This window comes from Leopardus geoffroyi, chromosome A1 (assembly GCF_018350155.1).
Source record: "Leopardus geoffroyi isolate Oge1 chromosome A1, O.geoffroyi_Oge1_pat1.0, whole genome shotgun sequence".
NCBI lineage: Eukaryota > Metazoa > Chordata > Mammalia > Carnivora > Felidae > Leopardus > Leopardus geoffroyi.
The window spans coordinates 122677617-122688150 of NC_059326.1; the positions used below are offsets into that span (position 1 = coordinate 122677617).

Consider the following 10534-nt stretch of genomic DNA (forward strand, 5'->3'; position numbering starts at 1 on the left):
CATTGCTTAGAAGGAAATTTATAACATTGAATGAACATATTAAAAAGGAAAAAAAAAGACCGAAAATCAATAATCTAAGCGCCCATCTTACAACTAGAAAAAGAAGACAAATTAGATCCAAAGTAAGCAGAAGAAAAGAATAAAAATTAGAACATAAATCAATGAAATTGAAAATAAGAAATCAATAAAGAAAATTAACTAAGCCAAAAGCCGATTCTTTGACCAATAAAATTGATAAGCATCTAGCTAGGATAACTAAGAAAAACAAGAGAAGACCCAAACTACTTTTATCATAAATGAAAGAGGGGACATCACTACAGATTCCATCAACATTAAAAAGATAAGAAAGAATATTATGAAAAACTCTATGCCCACAAATTTGATAATCTAGATAAAATAGATAATTTCCTTGAAAGACACAATCTAGTAAACTCACCCAAGAAGAAATAGACAATCTGAATAGGTCTATATCTATTAAAGAAATTTAATCAATAATTAATTCCTAAACAGCACTGGGCCCAGGTGGGTTCACTGGTGAACTCTAGCAAACATTTAAAGAAGAAATTAAGCCAATTCTCTACAAGCTCCTCCAGAGATAGAAGCAAAGGGAATACTTCTTAGCTCATTCTAGGAGAAGACCATTACTCGAATCCAAAACCAGATAGACCTTACAAAAAAGAAAAGGAGACACCAATACCTCTCTTAGGCACAGAGGTAAATTCTGTTGACAAGATATTAGCAAATCAAATTCAACAATGTATACAAAGAATTACATACCATGACCAGGTGGAATTTATCCAAGGAATGGAAGGCTGGTTCAACACTGGAAAATTAATGTAATCTACCACATCAAGAGGCTAAAAAAGAATAGTGAACAAAATCAACAGATGCAGGAAAACCACTTGACAAAAGCTGGCACCCATGCATGATAAGAGTTCTCAGCCAACTAGGTATAGATGAGAATGCCCTCGACTTAATAAAGAACATCAATTCAAAACCTACAGCTAACCTCATACTTAATGATGAGAAACTCAAAAGAACTGACACCACTCAACTTCAAGACTTACAACGAAGCTACACTAATCAGGACAATATGGTATCAGAGGTGCCTGTCTGGCTCAGTTGGAAGAGCATGCAACTCTTGATCTTGCCGTCATGAGTTCATGCCCCACATTGGGTATGGAGTCTGATTAAAAAATAATAATAATAACGTTCAAAGTGAATAAATAAAAAATAAGACAATGTGGTATTGGCAAAAGAATACACAAGCAGATTAATAGATCAAAACAGAGAACCTAGAAATAGGTCCATATAAATAGAGTCAACTGATCTTTGACAAAGAAGCAAAAGCAATAGAACGGGGAAAAGATAGTCTTTTTCAACAAATGGTGCTGGAGCAATTGAACATCCACATGCAATAAAATGAATGTAGACAGAGACTTTAAACCCTTCACAAAAATTAACTCAAAATGGATCATAGACCTAAATGTAAAATGAAAACTATAAAACTCCTAGAAAATAAGATAGAAAAAACCCCAGATGACCTTGGGTATGGCAATGACTTTTTAGATACAACACCAAAGGCATAACTGACGAAAGAAAAAATGGATAAGCTGGACTTCAGTAAAATTAAAAACTTCTTTTCTACAAAAAAACAATGTCAAGCCATAGACTGGGAGAAAAATATTTGCAAGAGACACACCTGACAAAGGATTATTATCTAAAATATACAAAGAACGCTTAAAACTCAGCAATAGGAAAATGAATAATCCAGTTAGAAAATGGGCCAAAGACCTGAACAGACACCTCACCAAAAAGATACCCAGATGACAATAAGCATATGAAAAGATGTTCAACATTATGTCATCAGCTAATTGTAAATCGAAGCAACAATGAGAAATCTCTACACATCTACTACTATTGTAGGCCGTAATCCAAAACAGTAACAACACCAAATGCTGACAAGGATGTGGAGCAACAGAAACTCTCATTAATTGCTGGTAGGAATACAAAAAATGGTACAACCACTTTGGAAGACAGTTTAGAGATTTCTTACAAAATTAAAAGTACTCATCCAACACCATTCAACAACTGCACTCCTTGGTATTTACTCAAATGAAATGTCCACGTAAAAAGCTACATACAAATGTTTATAGAAGCTTGAGTCATAATTGCCAAAACTGAGAAGCAACCAAAATGTCCTCCAGTAGGTGAATGGATAAACTGTACATCCAGAAAATGGAATATTATTCCATGCTAAAAAGATATGAGCTTTCCAGCCATGAAAAGATTTGGAGGATTGTTAAATACACATTGCTAAGTGAAAGAAGGCAATCTGAAAAAGCTACAGACTGTATGATTCCCAAAATATGATATTCTAACAAAGGCAAAACCATGGAGACAATAGAAAGATTGTAGTTGCCAGGGTTTAGAAGAAAGGGAGGGATGAATTAGGCGAGCACAGTGGACGTCCAGGGCAATGAAAATACTGTGTTTCCTACTATAGTGGTGGATATATATCATTATGCATTTGTCAAAATCCACAGACTGTACAACACCAAGAGTGAACCCTAATGTAAACTATGGCCTGTGGGTGATAAAGGTATGTCAGTGAGCGTTCTTCAAGTGTAAGAAATGTACCGCTCTGGTGGGAGATGTAGATAACGGAGGGAGCTATGAAAGTGTGGGGGCAGGAGAAACAAGGGAAATCTCTGTACTTTCCACTCATTTTTGCTGTGAACCTAAAACTGTTCTCAGCAATAAAGTTTATTAAAATGTATTAAAGTGGTCAAAAATAGTTTAAAAATATATAATAATGTATATTCCCACTTTTATTTTGGAATGAAAAACATATGTGTCACACACACACAGATGTAAAGAAAATACACCATTGTAGTAACAGCAATTTTCAATGGGAGACTACAAGGAAATGCAGTTAATGCTTTCCTATTGTTTATCTCTTTGGTTCGTCTTAGGTTTTGATTGTGCACCTACATAGCTGGTGCTTAATAAGTGTTTTTAGAATAAAGGAGTACAGAAAAAATTAGACGCTGAAGGGAGGTCTGGGGACTCCTCACCCTATTTATGGTAACCTTGTTGTCCACACCCCACTGGCCCAACCCCACATACAGAAAGAGAGTATACTGAGCACTACCAACACTCGGTCTGTAGCCTCACTGCAAGGCTTCCACAGTTTATTTCTCTTAGAAACTGGTCAATAAAACAGCATATATCACTGAAGAACTCAAATTGACAATGAATCCATTAATGACCATAATATTAGAACCACTGACTATTATGGCTTTGATCTGAAGATTAAGGACTCACGAGCACTTACCCAATTGTGTGGGCAAGACAAGCCACTAGGGTACAAGAGAAAAATATCAGGATCTATATTTGTATATATAATATTTTACTTTGTACTTGTTTTGTATTGTATAACAGTCATAAGATATTAATACAGTTGACCAGTGAACAACACAGGTTTGAACTGCACTGGTCCATTTACATGTGGATTTATTTTTATAAATACCATACAGTATTGTACATATATTTTCTCTTCCTTACAATTCTCTTAATAACATTTTCTTTTCTCTAGCTTACTTTCTCATAAGAATACAGCATGCAGTACGTGTAACATACAAAATGTTTGTATTTTATATACAAACTGTATATAAACTGTATTAATTGACTGTTTATGTTATCAGTAAGGCTTCTGGTCAACAGCAAGCTATTAATGGTTAAGGTTCAGGGGAGTCCATGGGTATACATGGATTTTTGACTGCATGGGGGTTAGCACCCTAACCCCTGTGTTTCTCAAGGGTCAATTGTACGTATGTTCTGCATGTAATTTATACATATGCACATGTGTACCTATACATAGAGACCATGCTGAAAAAATTTTTGCATAGAGGTGTACAATAAAAGAAGCTTATAGACCTGGTCCAGGCCCTTCATTTTAGAAAGGAGGAAGCTAAGTCTCAGAGAGTAGGGAGGTGAGTTGCCCAAGCTGGTTAAAGATTGGGTCTCCAAGTTGAGACTGCTAATGCTGTATCCTCTCGGTTTAGTTTCTGTTTGTTGCTTTGTTTATTGTTTGTTTGCCTAATCTCATTGGTTTTTGATGGAGTAGAACTGGTTTTTCAAAGCCACATAAGTCCAGGTTAAGAGTACAGATAAACTTCGGGGTGCCTGGGTGGCTCAGTCAGTTAAGCGTCTGACTTCAGCTCAGGTCATGATCTCACGGTTCGTAGGTTCCAGCCCCGTGTCAGGCTCTGTGCGGACAGCTCAGAGCCCGGAACCTGGTTTGGCTTCTGTGTCTCCCTCTTTGTCTACCCTTCCCCTGCTCACACTCTTTCTCTTTCCCTCTCTCTTGAAAATAAATAAACATTAAAAAATTTTTTTCTAAAAGAGTACAGATAAACTTTAACATTCCATCTTCCTATAAGTTTAACTTTTAAAAAGTGCTTACACACATAAATGGACTTCTGCCTCTTCTCAAAAATGGAGAGCTGAGCTGCCGGTCATAGCCTGCATTCTCAGGCAGGCTGCCCTACTCCTAGTAAGCTCTATCCACTGTCTCACAGGAACATTATCTGCAGGAATAACGCCCAGGGGAAATTAATCATAAAGAGAATCAGCTATAGAAATCACTGACAGAAAAACATCACGGACAGTCCCCTGGCCGTCTTAGACATTACTTACAAGAGCCGTCAGCAATACCCTGTCTCCAGGGACCATTACTTTGAGGGAACCCTGCCAATCGCAGCATTACTTGGAAGGTACGTTTTTTTATGTTCCTCAAATGCCTACTGTCAAACTAAACCAAAGTTCTGAAAGGTTTCAAACACTTCCAAGTTTGGGTAAGTTAATATAGTTCCTGATTCGAGTGTGGCCTGGGGGCCAGGTACCCAAGAGCCTTTTCTCCCAGCCTAAGTGCGGACTTTGGTTTGTCAGAGCAGCTTTGAAAAATTCACACACTCCAGGGATTCTGATGATGTGGAGAGGACTTTATAAACCTAGGATTCTATTTCCAGCTGTCTTCTCTTGCATGGGGTAAGGAGGAGAACTTCAGCTTCTCTGGATCGTTTTGAAAATTTTCCACCCAGGAGCAAAAAGGCACAGGACGAATGATTAAAAAAAAAAAAAAAAAAAAAAAGGTAAGAGCCACAACTTGCCCATTTCAAATGCTCTCCTCCTACACCCAGAACCCCTACTGACTTCACAAAGGAAACAACTTGCACGAAAGTGGCCCATGTGGGAAACAGGGGACTAGAAATGACCCACGGCTCCTGACTGGGAGTTATCAATAGACCCATGTAATCATAATGTCATTACTTTGTTTTCACTGGATGACAGAGTTTTTGCAGTATCATTTGCTCTTGGCAGACCATATATCATCATTCTCCTCCCCTTAGTAATTTCTTCGCTGCAAGAAAAACTCTGGAAACCATCTTGAGAAATGGTGAAAAATACTTCCTTTTCATTTACAACTGCTTTTTTGTGCACTTACTGTCAAAAGTTATAAACGAAAAGTTATGTGAGCCAACCAGGGAGGATTTGGGCGTATAAATGCCTATCAAAAGAAAAAAATCTAGGTACATTATTTAACAAGGTGTTTACAGGTAGCTCCAGAACCACAATATAAACACCCAATCATACCTCAAATATGGCACTTGTCATTCAAAGTATAACTCAGAGACCTTTTTTTACTTTTATTCTCCCATACAGTTTGTGGTAGAATCTCTTCATAATTTATGCATTTATTAACTAAACTTATTTCCTTAAGGTGGGGGTTAATAAGGAGGTATGCTGTAGACAAAGCATACTGTGAATTTATCAAGACATTTTTTAAAAAATCTCTTTTAATGACTTTGCATTCAACTTGAAAAAGTAAGGATTTTGCAGCAACTCTTTTCATAGGCTGGGCAACTGTTCTCCAACTGCTCTGAATAATGGGCTGGCGGCAAGATGGAGGAAAGTGCTAGAGGTGTGGTAGAAAGTTCTGTCCTTGCCCTGCAAGACAGTAACACGTCAGGAGCAGACACCAGGGTCAGGCTCACCGAATTAAAATAAAACAGCAGCCTCCCTGTCTGGAAAGAAGGAGTCAGAACTCAGAAAAATGGACTCTAGACTCAGAAAAATCTGTTTGAATTCTGGCTCTCCTACTACAAAAGCATATGATGTCCATGTAAGTCAAGGAAATTAACTAGCCTAATATACTTTGCCACGACCATATCCCATCTGGAGCACTGTGTTCAGTTCTGTGCACCGCATTTTTTGAAAGAATATTTATAAAATATAGTAAAACCTGAAAAGTAAATCAGAAGGGTGAAAGGCTTACATAAGAGAGGGCTAAAGAAGGCAGGAATGATAGGAAGAATACAATTGCCCTCAAACATATAAAGGGCAGTGAAAACTCAAAGAGTAATCATAACTAATATGTGCTGAGTACTCAATATGTGTAAAGTACTCAGTGTTATTCACATTCTGCAGGTGAGAAAGCACAGGCCCAGAGGCCGAGTTATATGCTCACAGTCACATAATTTGGATGGGTGGAGCCAGAGCTCATCCCAATAGTCTGGCCCCAGGTAGAGAGGAGATATAAAAGCTATACTCCAAATACTTTGTTTTGTTTTTTTTTTAATTTTTTATTATTTTTTTAAGTAAGCTCTATGCCCAAAATGAGGTTCGAACTCATAGCCCTGAGATCAAGCGTCACATGCTCTACCCACTGAGCCAGCCAGGCACTCCTCCAAATATTTCTAATCTCTGTCTTACAGGATCATGGTAAGATTGCACCCTCCCAATTCTTTTGGACACAAGTTAGTGATTTGCTCTGGCCAGTGACATGTGAACCTAAGTCATGTTCACAACCTCAGCAAGGGAGTTCCAGAGCCTATGAGCAACACGCCCATGTTCTTCCTAACATGAGAGCATAGAGGTGAAAGCTCCATCAGTCTAGGTCCCTGGGGGGAAATGATGGGCAGAGCTGCCCTGTGACCCATGGTGGACAAGTAACAGGAGCAAGAAATCAACTGTGACTGTTTCGTCAAGCCACTGAGATGTGGGGATTGCTTGTTACTGTGGCAATACCCAACTTTTCTGACAGATAAACAAACCCACATGCTTCAAGTCATTAAAATACCTCAGAAATTTAAAAAAAAAAACGCTATTCTTATATTTTAAAAGGTCAGAACCGAGAATAGTTTATAGAAACCACAAGTAGGCAGATTTGGGGTTAATTTAATTTTTTTAAAGTGACGTTTTCTGAAAGCTGCTTCACAAGGTACAGGCTCACTGAAAATGGTGGTATTTAAATAAGAGGCCAAAAGGGACAGCTGGCTGGCTCAGTCAGCAGAGCATGGGACTCTTGACCTTGGGGTTGTGAATTCAAACCCCACATTGGGCCTAGAGTTTACTTCTAAAACATTCAAAACTAAAATACAAAAAATAAATGAGACACCAGACAATCATTCTGCATCTATGTAGCAAAAAATATGGATTCATTAAGGAGGTTTAATATACCAACCATTTCTGGAACACCTCCAGTGTTCCAGGCATTTCAGCTATAGTGATAAATCCAAACACACAATCCCTTCCCTCAAGGAAATAGCCATCAACAACAGAAGTAGATAAGGTCTGCTGACTCTTGTAGCAGCGTGATTCAACCAAATTAGAGATAATAACAGGGCCTGAATGAAGCTGACAGCAAGCCTGAACTTACAAATAACCATGGAGCACTAGAAATCCTGCTGATGCTTAAGTTGTATTATTATTTTTCAATTAGGAGCCAAAAGTATAGGGTTTGCAAAAGGAAAGAAAACGAAGAGAATGTCTGGGTTTAAAGGAGGAACATTTTCCCTTTCTCTAGTTACCATCCTTAAATCTTGCAAACCAGGCATATTATCTGGCTTACATCAGGGGTGTTCCAGCAAAGGGAATAGCACTGACTCACAGCAATTGTTACCGACCTTTTCCATCACTTTTCCCACCCCTTAGAGTCAGGAAGGGAACATTTCAATAGGGATCAGCTCAGACCTGAAGAGAGGCGATAATCTTCCTGGAACGCCATTCTTAAGTTTAGAAATCAGCCACAGCTTTTCCAAAATATCCGAAGTTTTTCCTAAAAGGGTATTTGAGCAGGGCCTACAGGGATCCCATACTCTAAGGATGATATGAAAATCACCAACTAAACGAGTGATTCCAAGGGGCACGGACATTGTTTCCCAAAGGTGTCTTTACACAATACTAACTTCAGTGCTTTCTTTCCCTAGTGGTATCAATAATTAAAGCTTTGTTTATTTTTTTAAACTTCCCAAAATCAAACAGTGCAGAGATATGCCTTCCTTTGACTGCCTCACTGCATTTGAATGGGAAAACATCTAAAACTTGGGTAAGCATTAACTGTAATTGCTCTGGGGCAGACATTTCCATTTTGGGTTATTATTCATACCAGTATTCACAGAGAATAATATATGTGGATGGATTTTGCAGCCATTATCTACACAAGAGTGACGTATCTGATTACTATTGTTCCCCAACTCAAAAGCGTCAGTTTGAACTTCGAATACTCCAGCCCTGCCCAGACCCTGAATTTTCTGAACTACGGTTCTGATTTTCTATGAAATAAACAAATAGATGAGAGCAGGCTGGATTTCAGTGCCATACCTTCAGCCAGTTCAGGGCGTCACGAGTTTCTCAAAAACACACATACAGAAGAAATTGGCTTTGGCACATGGAAAAGCAGCAGAGAATTTGCAGCTTGTGCTAGTTTAAAGTGCACCCTTAATACTCTTGCCTGTTTTCAAAAATAAGTGATAGTCTTCCAGAGACAGCTGGATCCCTGTGGTACCCAGTCTTGCAACAAGCTTTGTACACAAATGTACACTTTACAAACACAGATGTGAAATGTCGACCTAGGACAGAAGAGAGGCACGCAGACGAGGGTGTTTAGTCTAGTGGCTCCACACCCGAAAGTTTCAGGGACAGAGCTGATGTTTCAAGAGTGAGAGGGGGGACCGCCCATCCTGTACGTTCATCCGGGGACTATGGAGATGACCCCCATCTTCCCAGCGCCAGTGTGCCCTCTGCCCTGGTGACCCGGGTTGAGATTTAATCGAGGGCCAGAGTGGGGCCAAGACAATTGTGCCAATGGTTACTCAGACGGAGAGAAGGGCTAGAAATCACGAAGCCTTCCTGGCTGGCCCGGCTGACACACCCACCCAGACCCGCCGGCCCGGGGGTGCTGCGGGGAAGCGGGGGAAACCCGCGCACCCGGGTCCCGCGCCCACGAAGATGCTGCTGCAGTTAGGAACCCGCGCGAATATCGGTCCGGGCTGAGAGGTCCCGCTACGCTCAGCAGAGGATGCCCTTCACCTCCCTGTCCCCCTTCCCCCGAGCTGAGTGAGCGGGAGAAAGTTGTGCCCGGGCCGCGTCGCCCCGGGCTGCCAAGGGAGCGAGGGCGGGAGGAGGAGAGCCGCGGGCCCCCTTACCTTGTCCTTGGGGCCGAGGTTCTGCAAAACCTCCTTGCCGGTGGCGCTCCGGATCTCCACCCCGGCGGGCGCGGGCGACGCGGGCGACGCGGGCGCGGGCTCCCTGCCCTCCTCCCGGCCTTGGCCCCGGCGCGGGGTGTCCCCCTCCACTCCCGGCCGGCTCCCGGAGCCGCGGCCGCTGCCCTGGCTGCTCCGGGGAGTCTTCGCGCCCCGCTGCCCCACGCTCAGGGCATCGAAATCTAGCGTCTTGCTCTCGAAGGCGCCCTCCACGTTGCAGAACATGCCGCCGTACTTCTGCCGCGGGACCTGGTCCGTGGTGCCCGGCCTGGCCAGGTACACGGGCAGATCGTCCTCGTGGGAGCTGTCCCAGCCCCTCCGGCCCGAGGCCATGGTTCAGGCGCACGGCGGGCCCGCGGCTTTGCTCCCCCAGAGGCGGAAAGGGCAGCCGCCGGCAGCGTGCTCCGAGCCACAGTGACTGGGGCGGGAGGAGGCGCCTGAGCGTTCGCGCCAGAGGCGGCAGTGCAGCTCCGGTTGCTGCCAGTCCCCAGCCAGCCAGCGAGCGCGCGGCGCAGGGGCCGGGGCAGCGGCGCGCTCCGGCTCGGGACCTGTCGCCCGCCCGCCGCCCCTCGGCGCGCACCCGACCCTAACGTGGCCTCGCAGGGTCGCGCGGCCTGGGGGCCCCTTGGAAAGTAGAAATCCCAACTTGGCGCGCGCGCACACACACGCACGCACGCTTCCCGCTCGCCCAGCGGCCCCCAGATTCACACTCAAGAACTCGCCTCTCTCGCACAGGCACAGAAACCCTCTTTCACCCACAATGACTTCCGAGTGTGCCTCTCAAACACAAACCTCTCTGCCCCGCTCGTGCACGCAAACCTAGTGGGCTCAGGTGTGTTCGTGTCAAAGCCGGGCTCTGATTTACGCACCCACACAGATGTACCAGACTCACAATCCTAGACTTTGCTTACCCATAATCCCAGATTTGTCTCCTCCTCATCTTAGAATTGTCTCACAATTGTCCCCGCTTCTAGAATCTGCCTCAC

At 42.7% G+C, this 10534-nt stretch overlaps 1 protein-coding gene across 1 annotated transcript in view; it reads right to left on the minus strand.

Annotated features, from left to right (window-relative positions):
* Window positions 1-10047, minus strand: part of DPYSL3 (dihydropyrimidinase like 3) — a 113953-nt gene extending 103906 nt beyond the window's left edge. The window contains exon 1 of the mRNA XM_045493022.1: window positions 9492-10047. Within this exon, the coding sequence (XP_045348978.1) occupies window positions 9492-9881 (390 nt within the window). The 5' untranslated portion in view covers window positions 9882-10047. The remainder of the gene's footprint in view (window positions 1-9491) is intronic.
* Window positions 10048-10534: the final 487 nt, after the last annotated feature.